The following is a 21,191-nucleotide window of genomic DNA, read 5'->3' as shown; positions in this document are numbered from 1 at the left end:
CCCTAAAAGCTACTTTTTGAAATTAACAATTTTTCTTCTCACTTCACAGATTGAACCATCACCACATGTGGCTTAGAAAATTTAAATGACCCTTAAATCTATTAAAGGTTGAGACAAGAATCTGAATCTGGACCATATTTGGTTATTTGATATTTAAAGTATAAAGCCTCCCCTCCCTCTCTTTCCTTTCCTCTACCCCTCTCCTCTTTCTTCCTGTTAGTCCTTGTAATTTAGGAATTCATCGGTAGAGGAAAAAACAGGCAGCTGAGAATCAGTCAACACTGGAGAACTGATCTCCACCTTCTCTCCAAACATTCCTGCCCAACAGGTCCCAAGTTGCTATCTCAGCTGCAGCATCAACTGTGGTTTGATTTGGGATTAAAAAAAAAAAAAAAGTAAGCACTTGTGAAAGTAAACATGAAAGGTACATGCCTGAGGAAGTGCTGTGAACTTGGGTATCACATATAAAGGAAACAGAGAGTCTGGCTTTCATAAGTAAGTCTTTATGAAATATTTTAACCTTAGTCTAATTAATTACTGATACCAAATTTATACATTATAATTGCATCCAAGATGATTGCATTTCTTTTTTTCCCTGTTTTTATTTGTTCTTCTTAGTTATACAGGACAGTAGAGGGTTGCTTTTCATCTTAAGTTCATCAGACCCAGCTTTCTGAAGCAATTTGCCTCTCACAGTACCATCATCGTCCAACCTAATGAACTCTAGTTTGGGATTGTACAAAAGTGCCACCGATAAACATCCCAAATCTGAACCCCCCCCTGAATCCTCTGTCTCTTCTCCCAACCTTTCTCTTGATCTAGAGGCCAAAGTCATGGACCAGCATCGTTACCCCTGGGTGATACAGAATTGGGATTCTGCAGTGATGACAGTGAGATAACAGTTGCCTTTGTCAATGAGCTCAGAAGATTCTGGACCATGGGCCCCCTTCTATCTTAAGCTGGGGAACCCTGGTGGCACAGCCTACATTTTTACTGGGAACTGCTTTCCAGGCCATGTGGACTGCTATGTTGGGACTGCTCTCGACATAGACACTTGCCTAGAGCCCAGACACCATAGAACATTCCCTAGTTCTCTGGTCTACCTACCTGGAACTCTATACCAATGACACAGAAGAACTCAAATTCAGCCTCAGGAGAGTGCCACACGGCAAAGTAAAGGGGCAGTTACCTGCTCTAGCAATTTCTCTTAGTCAAATTCATGTAGTCCTGGAGATAGGCTCCCCAGAAACATGCTGATATTTAACCCCTGGGCCATGACAACTGAGTCCTAGGAATACTGAGTGTTCACCTGGGAGATTCTCTTTCTTCTCTTCTTCAAGAGATATATAAGACTTCTCATTTATACAAGTCTCTTTGTTTACTTACTAAGAATTGACCTAAGTCAGTTCTTTTGGAATTCTTATAAAGAAAAACTGTAACGAGCTGAAAGGCAGGAAGTGGAACATCAAGGCACTATTGTGTTCCCTCTGTCTTCAGGAACAGAAACTGAACACACTCACTTTAAGCACCAGGGATAAATATAACTTATAATCTGATCAAAAGGCAAACACAGATTTTAGACTGAACATTAGAGAATGACTCTCAAAACCACATAGCAACTGACTCACAGAGATTTTCAGAAATTAGACGAGAGTGGGTCAGGCAGCCATCAACACCAGAGCAAAGCTCTTCAGAGCCACAAAGACCCTGGCAAATGTCAGAATACTGTGGCACTTCAAGTGTTTGTGGAGAACGTGTGCACATAGTTTTCCACATTGACTACTGATGGAAAGTAAATGCTGCATTCACCCTAAAGAACATCTGACGCTGCTCAGTAAAATTAAGGTTATACACTTTGGATGGAACAATTCTATTTATCTAGAGAAATTCTCCCACAGGATCATGAGGAACAATTATATGCTGGGATGGTGGATAGCAGGATTCTGAAAGTCCACTGCAGGACAATGGAGATGTAGGGTGTGCAGAGGCTACTATGTTAGAGTTTGAAGCAGCAGATGAAATGTACATAAAAAGGTCTTAGTAACTTGCAAATAGGGCTTTGAGTATAGATTAGTGGTAGAGTGCTTGCCTAGCATGCATGAGCCCTGGGATTAATCCCCAATGCTACAAAAACAAACAACAACAACCAAAACATGATATGTGAAAATCCTTCCTTAATGAAATTACCTTTGTCCCCTGAAACTTTTCACATCCACTGAAGATATAATCATCTAAAGAAGGAATCACTCCTCTTCCTATAACTTGTGTGAGGTGATCTGTAAATATGGTTCACTATTGTCTTGCACAAAACCCCACAATATCTTGCAAGTGGAGAGGTTAAATCTTTGTGTTCACTTTTGAAACCCCAAGGTTCCAAAGGACCACCAAGGATCCGAAATATGTCACTTTAAAGAAGCAATGTGGGACGGGGGATGTAGAGTGCTTGCCTTGCAAGCACAGGCCCAGGGTTCAAATCCCCAGCACCGCAAAAAAAAAAAGAAGCAATGTGACTGGGCATAGTGGTTCACACCTGTAATCCCAGAAGCTCCAAAAACTGAGACAGGAGCATTTCAAGTTCAAGGCCACACTCACCAATTTAGCAAGGCACTCTGCAACTTAGACCTTGCCTCAAAATAAAAAATTTAAAAAACCTGGAGATGGACTCAGTAGTAAATACCTCTGGGTTCAGTCATCACTAACAAAAAAAAAAAGAAAAAAGGAAAAAAACCAATCAGTGTGTTCCATTCATTGTTTAAATGGTGGAGTTGTTAAGTGTTTCTAGACCAAACAGTGGGGCTGACACAGGGTCCATAGACCAAAAAATGTGCTAAATTTTTGCAGACATGCTTAAATATGGATGGAGTAATGCTGAACTTGAAAGTTTAAATATGGATTATCTAGTCATTGAATTTATCCACATGAACTAAGCACCCAAGATATGCTGCCAACCCTACAGAGGTCATGGCCAGGTTAACCCATACATGAATTTCCCCTGCCACAATAAGATGATCCCTAATGAAAAAGAACAAATTTTTTTTCTAAACAAAAAGAAAAAAATGCACACATGCACGCACACACTCACACACACACACACACACACACAAACACACCTAAAACAACAAACAAAAAACAAAAAACAAACAAAAACAAGAGAAAAAGAAAGATGTCCCTAAATTGCTGAGGTTGGCCTTGAACTTTCAATTCTCCTGCTTTAGCCTCCTGAGTCACAGTGACTGCAAGTGTTTCATCACACCTGGCTAAATACACACTTAAAATAAAATAGGAATGGGAGGAATTGCAATGAAAATAGGGAGAGTAGATAAAGCAGAACAGCTCAGGATAGAATACTCATACTTACTTAAAAAGGTTAGGGATCCTGAAAAAAACACTATGGATAATGTGACATTAACAGCATTCATTTGCCCTTTAGACAGAAAAATCATTGCAAATTCAGATGCCCCTTTGATGCAGAAAATCTAAACATAGATTAGAAAAATTACAAGTCTAAGTAACCAATAGGACTCTCCTTTTCTCAACAAACTTAGCTTCTCCATCCAGCTCCAGGATGAACTAGCCTGTGGTCTTAAGACTATGATCTGGCACCTGAGTCTGGTCTCTGAAAGCAGACATTCTTAGCAGATATGGGGAGAATTAGGTGGGTCCAGTGACCCATTTGGGCAATCCAAGCAACTCAGGCTGACAGAAAATAAAAGCTGCTGAAGATGTAGCTAAGATGTAAAGCCTCAGGTTCAAAGACCAGTACCACCATAACCAAAAAAAAAAAAAAAAAAAAAAAAGTGGAGGGAGGGGCACTGCTGAATTTGACACAGTAATTAAATATATGGGTTTTTTTTTGGGGGGGGGGCCTGTGATACCAGAGTTTAACCAGGAGTACTGGACCACAGAGTTACATACTGAGCCCCATTTGTTATTTTTATTTTATTTTTATTTATTTATTTATTTATTTTTGTATTTAGAGACAGAGTCTCACTGGGTTGCTTAGCACCTGGCTTTTGCTGAGGTTTGTTTTGAAATGGAGATCCTCCTGCCTCAGCCTCCCCAGCATCAGGCCTAGGGCAATTCATCCAGCTAATTTGTGTATGTTTATCTGAAATAGGAAGAGATTTTTAAAAGTGAATTGAAACTGCCAGGTTCTGGAGTCTTCCTCCTATCCTAACCCCACCCACCCATTCTTCCTTTCACTGGGTAAATCAAAACCAAGGAATTTCAACAGGGTTCAGGAATGAAACCAGGTGCACCTTAATCCTATCAGGTTCTTTAATCAATTTGTGATGCAAATGAAGGCCCATCCCACACACTTGGACTATGGCTTCTGACGTCACCCACAAGACAGAACACTATAAAAAGGTGCAGTCCACACGAGTCTGGGTCATTTGCTCCTTTTCCTAGACCAGGTACACACCTTGGCCTGGTAGGGAAGCTGAGCTATGGCGATTCGACTCTCATCCTCGGGATCGCTGACTCCCAGGAGGGCATGTCCAGAGCCCCACATGCCACCAGGCCTGAACCCAGAACAGGCGTGGGCCTGGGCGCTGGATAATTTCCCCGCACTGAGCCGCCCCTCCTGCCAGTGCCTCCAGTGCTGCGGAGAGGTGAGTTTTCTGGTAAGCCAACTGCCTCCCTGGGCTTGCTCAGAGCAGGGAGCTGTCTTTGGGGAAGTGAGGTGGTGCATTAACAGGATGTGTCCTTCCACAGGAGCAGGGAGTTGAGAGGGGCCAGGAACGCGGTCCAGACGCAGGCGACCAGGAGCCAGTGGCTGAAACCGCGCAGGAGCTCCAGTCACCTCGGGAGGAGGCAAGCGCTACCTTCAGGAGCGCCCACTGGGCCCTGAACCTACCGGGAGGTGCCAGTGCCTGGAGCCCAGGTCGTCCCCGGAAGCTGCTGAAAACCGAGGCTTACGTCGCGGAGGCACCCAGAAAGGAAAGGCACCCCAGCCTTGCGGACGCCTTGCAGCATGATGCCCTTCAGCCAGTGCCCTGGAAGGAGCCTGAAAGACTCCAGTGGGGACCCTCATACTGTCCCTGTGGACTCATGCACTGGGACTGTGCCCTGCATGCCTAGGAGCCTTGAAGTCTCGGCTGTGGTGATCATCCCTTATTTTGTACTTTCTCTCCTGAATGAGATAAAGGTTCTCAAATAAGAAAAACTCTCCATGTAATTTATATGTGAAGGAACTCTTCTTGTAGATAGTTTCTAATCTGGTTGAAATTTTCATGATGATTAAAGCCATTTCTTTATTCTCTGCTTGTGGAATTGAGTGAGTCAGGGTGGGAAGCTGGATAGGTGGGTTGGGGAAGAAAGGAGACAAGTACCTAGATCAGAGCTGTGGGCGGAAGACCAGAGGGTCTTTGGAGATATGAGGGCAGAGTACTAACAGAATGTGTAGGTGGGTGACCACTTGCTGAAGTGACATTCCAGAGGTGAGGAGAGAACCAGAATATACACGTATACATACACACACACACATACATATGTACATCTGCTTTCAATGGTCTGCAGTTTACATTAACTACGGAAGGAAAGCATGATAAAATCTCTAGTCTTGCACCTTGTAAGTTGACAACTCAGGATCCAAGACACGAGTTCTAGCCCAGACATGTCCAGGCAGTTACAGCATCCCTCCCTGGTGGGCTGTGTCCAGTGTAATAAACTCCATAGATTGTACTTCAAGATCCACCAAAACTGAAGGCTTGTGGGTGGAGTCACATGGCAAATGTCAGTTTGCTCACCTTGTTTCAGCAAACTATGATCAGGGTGCCATGATGTGTACTAATGGTAGTCCAACCTACCCAGGAGTCTGAAATATGAGGATTGCTTGAGCCCAGGGTTTGAGGTCATAGCAAGATCCTGTCTTAAAAAATAAAAAACTAAACTCCTATACCCTGGACTGAGCTTAAAGGGAAGTAAATGCCTGCATGAGCATGGACATTGACTTTTTAACTTTCCTGTTCACTGAAATCCACTAGGTTTTAGATTGAGAGGATTTGCATTTAAAGGAACTTAGGTGCTAGGTCTTACTGAAAGGTGGGATCCGACCTGTGTTTGCTTTGTTCTTCTCATTAGTTTAATTGAGTGTCAATTATCTGTGGCAGGGAATGGCAATAGAGGGCTAAAGAGGAGTTGACATGTTTTTGTACTTCAAATATGGAGAAAGGAATCTGATGTGATCATCCTTACTTCTAAAGACCTAAAGACTAAGTCAACTTTTCTTCCTCTCCCTTTCCCCACTGATTTTCTTCAACTTTGGGGACAACTACAGGATTAGTCCTCACAATAAAGAAAGGCAGGAGGCTAGTATAGTGGCACAGGTTCCAGGAATTTGGGAGTCTGAGGGAGGAGGATAATAAGTTCTCGGCCAGTCACAGCAAATTAGTGAGTTCCTGTCTAAAAAAATAAAATAAATAATATTAACAATTAAAAAATTAAAAACGTAGATGTAGCTAAGTTATAGAGGCCTTGTTTACCATCATGGGACCCTGGATTAAATCCCCAGCACAAACAAGAGAAAAAAAAAAAAAAAAAAACCCACAATGAATCATGACCACGTATGCAGTTACTCAAACATTCTAGACGTTGAGAAATTTTATTTTCACAAATATCCTTGCAGAAAAAGACATCTTTTCACTTATGGAGGAAGTTCCACTGTTTTCACATGCACATGCAATGCCTACCAAAATAATGAACTTTGTAACAATGTACTTTCCTTTGGTTACATTTGCAAAAAAATGCATAGGACAAAATTAGAAATCTCGGAAAGTCTTTATACAACTTGTGCTTTCACTATTGAAAATGATGGGAAGAAATACATAGCATAGTACATGATAAAAAGTAATGCTGGCAATATAAAATTATAGAAAATGAAAAAAGAAAGGAAAGAAAAACTTACATTTAAATGTGTGTGTGTGTGTTTTGCTTTTCTTTTTGTTTTTTTCTTTATACTGGGGATTGAACCTGGATCACTTCAGCAATGAGCTACAGTCTCAGCTGTTGTTACATTTTGAGAGTCTAAATTGCTTGTGTTCTCATTAAATTACTGAGGCTAGGTTGGAACTTGCGATCCTCCTGCCTCAGCGTCCTGAGTAGCTGGGATTACAGACATTATAGGGAATGACTATGGACAATTGCACACAGGTAGTACACAGAGCTGGCTGACTTTCACAATCTTAACTCTTTCCGAATCTTACATTGAGATGAATTGCACTTTTTTTTAATTTTAGGACATGACTCTCCTCGGAGATTATATTCACATTCGTTTTCTATATGGTACAATCAAGTGTCTCATGATCTTGAATTGAAACTGATTCATGAAGAAATCTCTGTGTGACATGTTGGACAGAGAAGCCAGCTTGGATTGCATTGGCACGGTTTTCTCAGAATGATCCAGGGAGGGGTACTTATTATCACTGTAGCCTAAGAACGTACACAAAAGTGTATATAGACTCCTTCACAAAGTTGAATCTTAGCGGGCGGGGACGACCGACACGTTGAAGGAGGGAAGCCAGCGAGCAATGTCGCAGTGCGCGCCGCGGCTGCCGGGGTACCCCAACCTTGTGGGCGTGATGCTTTGGGAAAGGAGCAGAGCTGAGCTGACCCGCCGCTCTCGCTGCCCCAGCCCGGCCTCCCTTGGCTTCCGCGATCCCGTCGCCGCGTCCGTGTTCCCCAGTACACCCAGCTCCAGCCGCCCCCAGAGCCTGTCCCCAGCCTGTCGGAAGCCCCGGCGCCAGCACGGGCCCTTGGCCGGGAGGACGACGGAGCTGCGGTCAGCGCTGCTACTGCGAAGACAGGTGGCAGAACTCAACAAACTCCAGCGGAAGGCTTTTCGGCAGGTTTAATAGAGGACAATGATCTCTGTGATGGGAAGTCCTTATTATTGGTCCTCCAGACACACTTAGTGGTGTTTTTAAGGCTAAAGATGATCCCCTCCGGCCTCCTAAAATGAAATTCGATACAGAAATCTGGCACCCAAATGGTGATAAAAATGGTGATGTTTGCACATCTATGCCTCATAAGCCCGGAGAGGATAAGTATGATTCAGAAAAAACAGGAACGCTGGCTTCCTATCCACAAGTGGAAACCATCATGATTAGTGGCATTTCTGTGCGGCAGACCCTAACGGAGATTCACCTGCTAATGTTGCTTCGCGAAAGAATGCAGGGAAGGCGGAAATGGAGAATTACAAGGAAAGTTGCCCGCTGTGTAAGATAAAGCCAAGGGACTATTTGGGTGACATTTACCCAGCAGCTAGTAGATTCACTTACTTCAGGGTCTTCAGTTGAGAAACGTGGCACTATTTTTCCTGCACTCTACCCACCTATTGCTGGACTTCTGTTGCAGCGAGTTGCAGAACACTGCCTGGACAGTGGCTGCAGTAAAACATGCCAGTTATCAATGCCGACAAGAGCCTAACAAGTGCCAACTTACAGATGATTACCCATTTTGAAGTCTAATGAACTGTTCTAACCTTCAGGAAGAATCGTAAGATGTGTACATAGCACAACACGATCCAGATAATGTATACACTGTTCACATACACCCACAAATACCTCTTGTACCAAGTAACACTTTCTTGTAGAATAAGAATCGTGTAAATTCTAAAAGATTTTAGCAGGTTTTCTTTCTCTATTCATTGTTTCTTCTCAGTTTAAAAAGACTCCTTAAAGCCTGTCAGATGAAAAGCAATTAGGATTAAAAGTTTCCATTTAATTTCCTCTGAACCATTCAGACTTCATTAAACCTTTTTCACTTACTAAACTTTTGTATCTTCTTTGCTTTGACACTCCCCTTTACTTCTATCTCTTTTGCCAGAAAGTCCTCAGATAATTTAGTTCAAATATGAAAATACTTAATAAGCAATTATTGATTTTTAATGATGACTTCAGAGGAGTGGTCATCACGAGATGCTTTGTCCTTTTTGTATTCTAGTTGCACCCATCTCTTGGATTGGATGTAGCAATAAAATTTTCTAGTTGTTGAGAGCTCTTGAACCTAGACATTACCCCCAAGAATTTGAAAGAAAAAAAGAAAAGTTGGTTCTAAATTCAACTTTCTGAAATTTGCCCAAAATAATACAAAATTCTGATTTTATTTTTGCCCTTCAGTTGACTAATGTTAAGTTTGGTTACACAAACATGCACAACTACAAGCTTTCTACTTCTTGGTTTGCTATTAAGTGTGCTATTTGCCTTCATACCCTTCTCCTTAGTCCTTCATATTTCTTTGTCTCTATTCTTCAATACTAGAGATTTTTCTCACCTATTGTACAAAGAAATTGTTATGTATATTTTCAAGTAATTTCATTTTGGAATTCTGTCACCTTATGTAGTGAGTTCTTCCAAAATATAATTTTTCCAATAATTGTCAAGTTGTTGGCTTTTGTTGTATTGAATGAAGGTTATGATACTGAATGCCAGAGAAGTGTAGTTCAGAAAAATCTCAGGTTGATTCCTTACACAAACCAACTTCATGCTTGAAAATCACGTGGCCGTGGCAGTGTAAGTATTGGGTTCTATCTGGATTCTTAGGTGAATGTACAAGCATTTCAGAGGTAAATGCTTTGCTCCTTGACATACAGATTCTGTCAGTGACATAGGACACGTGGATTTGATTAATGTTTGAGCATAAGTATATGTCATATCATATAATTTTCTAAACTTCAGTAACTGGTGAAATGATTATGTGCACTGTTAGATGGTCCTAGGCTCCTCTCTGTTTATTGTGTGGTCAGGAGTGAGTAGTCTTTGGAATGTAAGGAACAGAACTTGAGACAGTACCAGTTGGGGCCTGGTGTATGATTGTGAGAATCAGTGAGAATTAGTGCATCCCTGGTCTGTGGGATTTGGAGAAATGCTTTGGCAGTAGAGAGAAAGGATTCCTGTCAAAAACCCAGACCTCTACCAAATTTGTCATTTTTTTAAAAAGTAGAGGTAAAATGGTTGAAGATATAGTCCCAGTGAAGAGTGATTTTTATAAATCCCAGTCTGTTCTCCACTCAAGCATTGTAGAAACCCACAAACATTATTAAAAACCCATAAATGTTCAGTGACTGTGAAAATTGAATTGATTCATTGGAGCCCAATTTTCTTCAAGATTTTTGTGACTTCATTTCTTTCCCAGCAACTCTGTAAAAATTATTGCCCCAAAGTGCTAGCTAGTCTACACTCCTACCAAAGACATGGAATGCAATCTTCTTTACACTTAAATCAGAAATTACCTACATGGAGCTGCTTGCAGATTTGGAATTTTGCTCTTAAATTGCAAGAATTCCCACTAGCAATCTGGTGAGTTAAATCCTGGGATTTGTATGCTCAGTAAGCAGTGCATGACTTAGTAACTCAGGGACAACTATTTCTGAACAAAACTTTAAGTGCCACTTTAATGCAGTTACTTTGGTATAACTGGGTGGTTCTTTGGGCTAGAGGTAGAGAGTGGGAGAGGCAGGAGTGAGTACCTGTCTTCCTCACATTTGGTCCCACTATGTGCCCTCACCATGCTACACACTGAAACACAGGTCTTGATAGATGGAGGACTCCTTTTCCTCTGTCAGAGATGTCCTCTGTGCCTTTCCCACTGTTCATCTGACAAGGTGAATTTAAATGCCTCTACGTTTGATATCTAAATTACTTGGGTGACACTGAAATAGGTGGCTTTTGTCCCACCAGTGCCTTATCACTAGTGTGATTCTTCTCTGCTTTAGGAAAAGGATCTGCCCCATCCCCATCCTTGTGCCAATCATCAATATCTGAAAAGTTCTTGGGGTGTAAAATTGTTGGCTCTTTACTAAATTTATCCCAAGTTTTTGAGAAGCATGTAGATTTTAGCCTGTGTTCATAATGGAAAGGATGATCTCAGTGGCTTTCTGGATTCTTTGAGTTTAAAATTCATATGCAGTTGATTTTCTGGTCACAATAAGGTAATATGTTTGTGAGGTCATTCCATTGTTTCTGTGATCACTTGGATGTCACAGTATCCTTAATGGCCTTCATTCCCAGTTGTGAATTTTATTTTATATGCTCACTCACCCTTTACAAATCTGCCTCTCTCAGATTGTGATGCCTGTTTATCTTTGCACATCAGGTTTCTAGTTAGTGGAACTTTTTTGTACAGCCACTTCTCAGCATTTTTGAAATTTGACATAATATTGCTTCATTCCAGGGTTTTATGTTTGTTTTTTTAGTTCTGTAATTTGTTGATTGTATATAACTATGTTAGTTGGGTTGTGATGTTTGCTGTATTGTAAAGTACCTTACTCATGTGGTGGGTGCTCTATAAATCAATAAATGATGATGTAGAGACTGGAAAAAAAAGTTGAATCTTAGCTATGCAGCCAAGTCAAGTGAATTCTGCTTTGGAGTGGGTTCATAATTTGGCTCCTCAAGAGATGGAGCCCCAGCTGCTGCTACCAGAAATCACTAGGATACCAGGCAAGGCAGGTGACCCATCAATTAGGCAAAGTGCCTAGGGTTATAATATAATTTAGGGACCTACAAAATTGTTTTAATTTCTTTTAAAGCTGGAAGAGAAAACTTAACTCTCATGCGTAATATAACATCTGATATATAATGATAACATTATCTTGAAACTATAGTGGAAGTATATAATATTGAAATTTAGTGTATTGATTGGGGTTTTAGTACAGGAGCGAGTCCTAAAGGCACAAGTGTGTCTAAGGGCCAAGAGTCATGGTGGGTGCCTGCAAGGTGCAGATGGCCTCAGGTTCTATTCCAATTCCCTGAGCTGAGGAAAGTTCAGCCTGTGACAAGTAGCCCAGGGGGAGGCCAAGTGCTGTGGTCTGAGCTGGCAAATGTGCCAGGAAGAGAAGGAGGTATCTCCTACTTCACCTACACTGAACTATACTATGACACCTTTACTTGTCTTAACTAATCTATGTATTATTTAAAAGCTTGATTTTTAATAATCTATAATATTTTGCATCCATTTCATAATTTAATAAATTTCTTACTTTACTTATCTTTGATATTATTTGAATCCATGTTGCAAACTAAAATCTCATTCTACTTTTGTAGTTTTTGTGACTCCACAAATATCTTGCTTAAAAATTCCTTACTTAAATTTCATTTCACTAGAATAATTTCCAGGACAGATAAAAGAAATGAAAGTGGAAAATGAGATTAAAAGAGAATTGATTTTATAAAATATTTCTCTGGTTAAATCTCCTACCCTAAACCTAAAAATTGTGTAGTATCATTAACTTTGTTTAGAGAATTATAATCTACATGATTCTACTTCAACAGGGAGCCACATTTTACTACCATAAGCATGTACGTATATGTAATATCCTTCATGCTCTCTGCCTCTTAGAAGTGGAATTATAAGGATATATCTTATGTCCTAGAACCTCAATACAATCTATTCCATTTTGGTTTCTAAGGGTCGCCTTATTTCTGAGTAGATCAGTTTTATCTTGTACTGTGAAAGAACACTATTTTTTCCTTAATAGAATTTCTTGTTTCTGAGAATGAATCTGTGGAATAAATTCCTGAAAGTGAAATTTCTTTATCTAAACAGTATATTTAAAGTTGTTAGTACACATAGCTACGTTGCATGTTCAGGGGTCCCACCAAACTGATTCAAACCACCAGTATTGAGGAATCTCTGTTCTGCCAACATTTTGAAAACACGAGTTATAACAAAAATTCCTTCTTCCTTTTTATATAGTAGGAATCAAATCCAGGGACTCATACATGCTAGGTATGTGCTCTTCTGCTGACCTACATCACTGGACCCTGTAATGAAAGTTCTTAACACTTTCTAAGAAGACATTTAAACATGTATCTCTTTCCTTTAATTTCCTTGTGTCTAATGTTAGTAAGCCTAGGCTTCTCTTTCCTACTGAAGAAGCTCTTAGTATTATGTGTGTGTATTCGGGAATTTGAAAAAAATTTTATAATTTTCAGCACTTCTCTCATTCATTTTGGGTAAATGACTTTGTTAATATCTAATTATTGATAATTAGTACTTTCAAATGCAGTAAGTTTCCAGGATTTGTGTTTACTTTTTACTTTGTTCACATCCAAGTTTTTCTCCCCTACTACTCATGCCAATCTGTTCACTTGCTGAATCTTCAATTATGATTTCAAATTTTTGACCTCATAACATCTCTTTAGGGTTCTACTTGGACCATAGCAGTTAAGAACTCTGGATACCCAGTGTAATCTGAATTCTCCTTTCCAGATTCCAGATTCACACTGTCCCCAAGCATCATTACTTTCCTACTCTAGGAAAAATACTCTTATAGTTTTAAGAAGATATCAGAAGTTAGAATTGGATGAAAGCTTGGTTGGGGAGGAAATCACTGCATACAAAGAGGAGCAAATGTAGCAGAAGAAAAGATTCAGGAAGAAAAATCTACCTAAAGACCCAGGAGGACACAAGTATTGGAGCTGCATTGCAATAGAAGTCACAGAACTAATCCTGGAGCTTGGAATCTCTCAAAGGTGTATGCAGTATCTGAAAAAAAAAAAAAAAAAAAAAAAAAAAGGAAAGGAAGGAAAGAAGAAAACCCTTTAATATGAAGCAAGAATGCCAGGTTGAGACTACATGCAAAGAAATTAGGGTGAAATTTCAACCCTGAGACCAATAGAAAGTACAAATACAAACATAAATGGTAATGCAAGGAACTAAACATTTATACCTGGAATTAAAAACCTAGGAAACTACTATATCATGTGTTAACTCAAAACTAAGCTCCTTCATTCTCAGGGTGTAAAATTTCTAATGGTAATGAAAGTCATGCCTCACTTTCCTTCTTAGTCAAACTGATGCTATAATTTTACAACTGATTGAATCCACTTTCTTCCCAGAGTTATATATTAGAAGACCTTATCACAGTCTAGCATAGCAGAATAGTTTGCCATATATTCATTACAATTACTTTATGTAATTGTTCTTTTTCATTCATTTAACTAGAGCAAAAATTTTGTTCCATTTTCACTCTAGGAACATGAAGCATTGAGCTCCATTCCACTTTTGTCGCTTTTATGACCACACTTCCCTGACCTCACCTTTTTACTTTCAATTTTCTTCCCTACCCATGAAGCTGTGAGTCTTTCTTTAGTTTGAAAGTTCTCACAGGCTCCTGGTACATTGAAAAGATACTACATTTGTCCCACCAACCACAACATGTTATTTTTACTACTTCAGACACAAAATGATTTCATTCTCTAATGTGTACACAAAGGCTTAACTTCGAAAACTTAATAGCAGACCAACTGAGAAGGAGAAAAGCATCCATGAGATCCATGAGTTGGGCTCTAACCAGCTATGCTCAAGGAGCTAGCCCTTGGTGCTCTCTCTTGAATATAAATAATTTCACAGAACATCAACATCACAAAGACCCCTTGGTGCCTATGATGGGTCGACATGAATATAAGACAACTGTATGATCACTTGTGAACACAGACAATATTCTGAGTATTGTCCTAACCACAAAAATGACCAAATATTCCCTATTATCAGTGATTGCTGCTGCTTCTTAATAATCTTTACAGGGGCAGCCCAACCTTGGCCTAATCTTTAATATTTCCAGAAAATATTTCATCTTTCCAGAAACTGAGCCTTTCAGTCTTCCAGAAACCAATCACAGAATGCATTCTCTTTTTTGTTTCTTGCAGTGCAGTGGATTGAACACAGATACTCACCCACGGAAGTGCTCTTACAATGTGCTGCCCCCACCAAGGCCCAAAGTATTAATTATAGAATCACCCAAAAATCCTCACAGCAGTCAGTGCAGAGCAAACAGCCCTTCTTCCTTACATTCTCCCTAAAATCAACAAGCACAAGCATAAGCATAAGCCAAACCTATAGTATGTTCTTTCTAACTGTTGTATGATGAGTGATAACCCCAGTGTATTCAGCTGCAATGGTATACCTTTGCTATTGGTGGGTATAATCAATTGGAAAGATCTTTGTAATTTCTGAGAGAGAATTATACATTCCTTTGCTTCAATGTTCATTTTTCTGACCTTAGGTTCTTCCTCCAATGCAGGAGCTCATTTGAAGCTGGGATATCTTATGTCTGATGACTAGTTTTTGACTGTCATGCCTTCTGTCCAAGCCTTCCCTTCTTCTTCCCCATCTTGGAGGTGAATTCCTCCCAATCTTTCTCCCTTTGCAAGAGGAGAGGCCTTGCATCTACTTAGAAGAACAAATGTCCATTTGCCTTTGGAGAAGTGATTTATTTTGAAGTTTGATATTTTGTAACATATCACTGAGAAACAGTTATGCAAATCCCTGCATGGCAATTAATTGTAAAGATAAATCACACAATACAGGTCATGGAAGCAGAGGCTTGTAATCCCAGCAACCCAGGAAGCTGAGACAAGAAGATTACAAATTCAGGCAAGTTTTGGCAATTTCATTAGATCATGTCCCAAAGCAAGCACTCAAATGTACTGGAGATGTAGTTTATAATCTGAAAGTACTGGATGGATCTTGTAAGGTTGTCAAAAACCAAAGTATGATGATTTCTAGTCAAAACTTTTAAAGACACTAGGAAATGAAGGTCCAGGATGGCCACCCTAGGGCAACTTCCTTGGAGGGCCCCTGGTGGCAGGATGCTCATGGGTGGAGGCTTCTGAAGGATCTATCCCAATGGGTCAATACCTAGGCCCAGAGTGTGGAGGTTCAGCTGCAGGTGTGGGTGGAAAGGCCTCACTGTGAGTGCAGTCAAGGGTGTACTAGCAGCTGTGACCCAGACTGGGAGGCTTCCCTGGCTTCTGCTGGCTGGACTTGATCTTCTACTCTGGTCTTTTGACTCCTTTGAATCCTAACTGCCTGGGCAGACTCTGAGTCCCAAGAAACAGAAGGTTGTAGGTGAGTTTAAAAGGAAGACAGGCAGAGGTGGCAGTTAGTGCATGGATATGTGACAGGAGTACCCCTGAAATAAACTCGGATTAACAGATGACATGGTGGCCCAGTGAGAGCATTTCTACAGCTGGGTTCTCAAGGCTGCCATGTGTCTGCCTGGAGCCACTGCACATGAAAACACCCACTACACCGGTGCCCTGGCTACCCACCTGTACCCAGCAGATGCCACCACCCCACCCTGCCAATAAGCAAAGCAAGAACAATGAGGGAGGGCCCTTTTAGATCCACACTAGACCCTCTTAGATCCTGACCTAAGGATCTGTCATCCCCGCCCCCAGGCCTGAGTCTCCTCTTTCCACAACATCCCCCACTGGAGTACACTACACCCAAGAAGTTCTCATATGGGCACAATTTTATTGAGTGACAAAAGATAAATGAACAAAAGTTCTGCAGGGAAACTTTCCTGGTGTACTAGCAAAGGCACAAGCATTACTGCTACGTGATCTCTTCCAAAAGACTGGTCCAACCAAGGGTTGCAGCGGAAATCTCAGCGCTCCTGAGGTTGCAGACTCACGTAGCCTCAGGGACTCCTGCGCACAAGGCTCCGAATCCACTCCCAGCAGCCTTGACTGGTGCCTGGGCGGCGGGCGGGGGCAGGAGGAAGACAAGTTTTACAAGCTGCACTACCATCAGAGGTCTTGGGCTCCAGATATCCGTCACTGATGCGCGGGGAACAGGCCAAGGGAGCCCGGGCAGGTGGGCGATGGCGGGGCACCTTCGAGACCCCTGACTTTCCTGGGCGCGCCTGGGGCTTCTTCTGGATCACGGACGCGCGGTCGAGAACTGGCGGCACTGTGTCCTGGTGTAAGGTGCTGTGTGCTCTGGGAAAGTCACCTTTTCCCGACCAATCCCAACGAAGACGCACCCGGAGTGTGCCAAGCAGGTCGCAGTTGAAGTCTTGGCTGTCATAGGCGATATCATCCGGGTGGATAAAGAAGGGCAGCGGCCAGGGCCCAGGATATATGGAGCTCAGGGCTGGAGGCCTAGAGGTCGCTGGCCCCTGGTCTGCGGAATCCCAGGACCCTGACACATAGCAGGGAAAGGGCTCCCCCATGGTGTCTTCAGACTCACACCAGGTACCACCAAGTACCTGTGTAGGACTTAAAGGGCCCCTGTCTTTGTGTTTTTATATTCCTCTTGCCTCCTGGGAGTTTCTAACCACAGACTGGGAACCTGGGTGGTGTTGACTTTAATCCTAAAAGGAAATTGCATCACAATTTCAATGAATGAGATTAACATCAATGAAGACAACAACAAACCCAATCATCCCTTAGTCTCTGTAGTTGGGAGGCACTCTTGCTCCATACAAGTCGCTGAAAAAGAGACATTTTTCTTCTGACTTTAGCAGGGGAAGGCAGCAAAATTCCTAGATACTCACAGCACGGTTTGGTTGTTACTCTTTTCCTCCTTGAACTCTGCCTGACTGGTAGTGTACTTAGGAATACTTCCAAAAAGCAATTTAAAAATGGAAATGAGTTTTGGGTTTCAGAGCTGGAGCTATAATCTGATCTATCACCTCATACCCTCCTCCTTCCAATTCATATCTTGACAAACTAACTCCCAATGTGATAAGAAGAGGACTCAGGGCTCTTGGGAGTAGACTAGGCCATAATCCTTCATGAAATGTATCATCCTCATAGTGGAGATTTAAAAAAAATTTTTTTTAAATATAGCTCAGTGTCTCCTACACAAAATGGGATGATGTTAGAAAATAATGAAAAAGAAAAGTGAAATTCACAAATTTGTAGAAAGCAAAAAACATTTCAAACAATTTTTCTAATGAAAACAGTACAATGAAAAGTAGAAAATACATAGATAACAGTGAAAACACACTGTACTAAAATGTATGGGATGAAGCAGGAACAGTAACAAGAGAGGTGTATTAGTCAGGGTTCTGTAGAGAAACAGAATCAACAGGAAGTATGATGATAAAAAAGGGATTTATTAGATTGACTTACCCTACCAGAAGGTGGATAGTCCACAATGGCGGTCTACAGACTGGAGAGCTGGAGGAACCAGGGCCTGCACAGTTCAAGAGACTGAAGACCCAGACAACTCGAGGGATCAAAGGTGATGCCCTAGTTCAAGATGGAAGGCTGCTGGAAACTGCCTGGAGAATCACTGGTAGAGTCCAGCTGGGAAGAGGAAAGAAGCTAGAGTCTTGTATCCTCAGGGGATCACAGCAGCTCTCATGAATTCACTCAAGAAGAATTAGGCTTCCCTCTGCTTCTTCCTCCTTCGTCCAAACTTTATTCCATCCAAGCCACCATCCCATTGGACGGTGCTCTCTAGCTTAGGGAGGGGCTCCACTTCGGTTGTCCATCCCACAACCAATCAATCCTAGACACACCCTCATTGCCACACCCAGAAGCCTCTTCAGCATTGATTCTCTTAATCCAATTAAGTTGACAATTCAAACTAATCTTACAGGGACCCGTTTATACCTGTGAATTCTACAATTAACAAGGACTACCAAGACTGAATCAACAAGAAAACTAGGGCACACCAACAACCACGAGATTAAATCACTAAACAGAAAGAAGTCGAGAGTGGGGATGTAACTCAGTGGTACAGAGCACTTGTAGGAGGCCCTCCCTGGGTTCAGTGTCCACCACTGGGATTGGGGGAATCCTGCTAATTGCAAGCTCCTGGCATAATGGCTTCATCAGTGAATTCTATGAAACATTTAGAGAAGCAATGCCAATTACTGTCAATCTCGTTCAAAAATGAAGAGGAAGGGGGATAAAGAATTGTAGAACTCTTCTGCTAATTCTACTAGTGAATATTTGAAATGGCTTTATAGAGAACTGTCAGTGTGTGAAGTCAAGGAATATTTAAATTCTACCAATATTTCATGTTTCTGTAAATAGATTCAGTATTTTGCAATTGATGCTGGAAAAAGTTGAGTGTGAACTGAAGTATTAAATTAGGAACTGTCCTTCATTACCAGTTCTTACTGATTTCATTTCTACTGTTCAACTTAAAAAAAATAATAAAAATGAAAAGAAAACAGAAAATTGAAGTACTTCCATAAAGGCACATCAACATCTCTAACACACACCTGGGTCATCAGTTCCTCTGGGAGTACACGTCGTTTGCATGTTTTCCCTTTCCTGGAAAAATTCTTTCTGACTGTGAGAAAGTAAACTATCTCCCTGTGGCCTATGAAAGGTGTAAAAATCAGACTTTGGGAATTCACTGTAGGAATTGGAGGGAAGGGTCCAAAGGTTGAGACAGCTCTGGGATTCATCTGTGAATGGTCCCAGAAAAATGACAGAAGTGGAATATGTTTGAGAATACTTGTAATTAATATTTACCAATATTTCTACCCAGCAGGGTTAGCAGGCAAGGGAGAGCCACATATGCCCGCTGTGCAAACGGGATCCCACCAGCCCGCCCATCTCCAGCCAAGGAAAGTCACCCGAGCAGAACCAACCCTGCCATCCAGCCAACCTGCCCTTCCTTTCCCAGTCTCCAAAACACACACACGAGTGAAAAACAATTTTTTCTACAATTTTATTTTACAAGGAACAATAAAAATCACAAATATCTAAGAAGGCATGAACTTCTCAGAGGATTACTAAATTTAGAGGCGTTTTTGTAACATCCTTTCTTTACAGAGGATCGTCCACTGCAGGGTGTTGGCACAGACTTCGGGGCTCTCAAGTCAAAGACGTGCGGCGAAGAGTCCAGAACCCTGAGGTCTAAAGTCAGTGCGAGTTGGTGGTAAGCTCAGGCTGCATCCTGTGGAGCTCGGGTGGTGGCTCTTGGCCCCCGCGGAGGGCGTCGCACGAAAGAGCGTGGGCAATCTCGGGGTGCCTGGGTCCAAGGGGGAAGCCTGGGCGCTGGTCGGCCGGGTTTCTCAGAGGCATGCGCCTTTGCTGGTGGTGCCCGGGGCTCCTCCTGGGTCTGGTGCGTGGCTCCTGGGCAGGCAGGAGGCTCTGTGCCTTTTCTCAATTTCCGGTTCAATCTGGGACCGTGGAGCGGGCAGGCCCCGCTGAGAAACCCGCAGGGTCTAAGGAGAATTTCAGGGTTTGAGTCCTGGCGATCCCAAGAAAGAAGGCCCAGCCTGGGATAAAAAGGCAGCGGCCAGGGCCCAAAATCTGCTTCCTTCAGGGCTGGCAGCGCCTGGGGCCCTGAAGCCTCTTCTCCACCATCCCAGGCCTCCCGCAAACAGCAGGGCAAATGCTTCTCCATAGCTGCAGCCTCTCAGAGAAGGAAAAGTCTTCAGAGACCCCTTCCCCGAGAATTTATACTCTCCTGGGCTCCTCCTCACCTCAAGTGTAGGGTGTGGAATGGAATGGAGATATGACCTCAGGGGCACATTTCTGCAGAAGACAGAATCTGGTGATATTAAGGGCAAATCCAATCATTGGCTGTGCATATTCAGTTAAATTGATTTGTTTATTCATAGGTTTAAAGGATTTTTAAAATCCCAGGACCCCCACCCCAGTTGCAATAACTCACACATGACTAATCTGGTCTCCAAGAAGAGAGAGGGAGAGAGAGAAAACAAAACAAAACAAACAAACAAACAAAAAAAAAAAAAACAAAAAAAAAAAAAAAAACAGAGAGAGAGAGAAAGAGAGCCAGAGAGAGACAAACAGAGAGAGAGATTTTTCCAGGGGGAGGTTGAGGACATAGGATTGCAAGTTAAGCCATTCTCAGCAACCTAGTTTGGCTCTAAGCAATTTTGGAGACAGGGTCTGAAAAAAAAAAAAAAAGAAAGAAAGAAAAACTGAGGATGTGGCTCAGAGGTTAAACAGTTTCGATTCCATTCCAGGTACAATAAATAAATATCGCGGGTTCCCTTCACAGACACGCATGGACACACACACAAAATGAGAGAGAAGGTAAGAAGAAAGGAGGACTGGATAGTTCAGGGGAAGAGCTTTGTGGGAGGCCATGGTTTGGGTCATCAAGACCATGGTCAAAAAAGTAACCAAAGAAATTAAAAGTAACCAAAAAAAAAAAAAAAAAAGTAACCAAAGAAAATGTGGCAATCTGTACATAAAGGGGCTTGGACTCTAGGAGAGATTTAGAAGTTTGTTCCTTTACAAAAATATCTATGCCTGGTGTGGTAGTGTATGCCTGTTATGCCAGGGACTCAGGAGGCTGAGACAGGATGATCTCAAGTTCAAAGCCAGTCTCAGCAAATTAGGGAGGCCCTAAACAACTTAGTAAGACCCTGTCTCCAAAATTAACATAGAAAGGACTGGGAATATAGCTCAGTGGTTAAGCAAATCCCCAGAACTCCCTGCCACCACAGAAAAATGACTCATATC

General features: G+C 41.8%; 1 protein-coding gene and 1 pseudogene across 1 annotated transcript; one reads left to right on the top strand and one right to left on the bottom strand.

The window, feature by feature from the left end:
• The first annotated feature begins 7,529 nt into the window (after nt 1-7,529).
• On the top strand, nt 7,530-8,427 carry LOC124986306 (ubiquitin-conjugating enzyme E2 G1-like; annotated as a pseudogene).
• A 7,999-nt stretch (nt 8,428-16,426) lies between these two features.
• Nucleotides 16,427-16,960, bottom strand: LOC124986305 (annexin-2 receptor-like). Its single transcript, XM_047554734.1, has one exon. It carries the CDS (start codon nt 16,958-16,960, stop codon nt 16,427-16,429), a length of 534 nt encoding a protein of 177 aa, XP_047410690.1.
• Nucleotides 16,961-21,191: the final 4,231 nt, after the last annotated feature.

The sequence above is a fragment of the Sciurus carolinensis genome, chromosome 6, assembly GCF_902686445.1.
Source record: "Sciurus carolinensis chromosome 6, mSciCar1.2, whole genome shotgun sequence".
Taxonomy (NCBI): Eukaryota; Metazoa; Chordata; class Mammalia; order Rodentia; family Sciuridae; genus Sciurus; species Sciurus carolinensis.
This window is presented reverse-complemented; position numbering and strand designations above follow the sequence as displayed.

Excerpts from the sequence above, each read along its gene's own strand:
- LOC124986305 (XM_047554734.1), bottom strand. The coding sequence starts at position 16,960 with ATGGGGGAGCCCTTTCCCTGCTATGTGTCAGGGTCCTGGGATTCCGCA.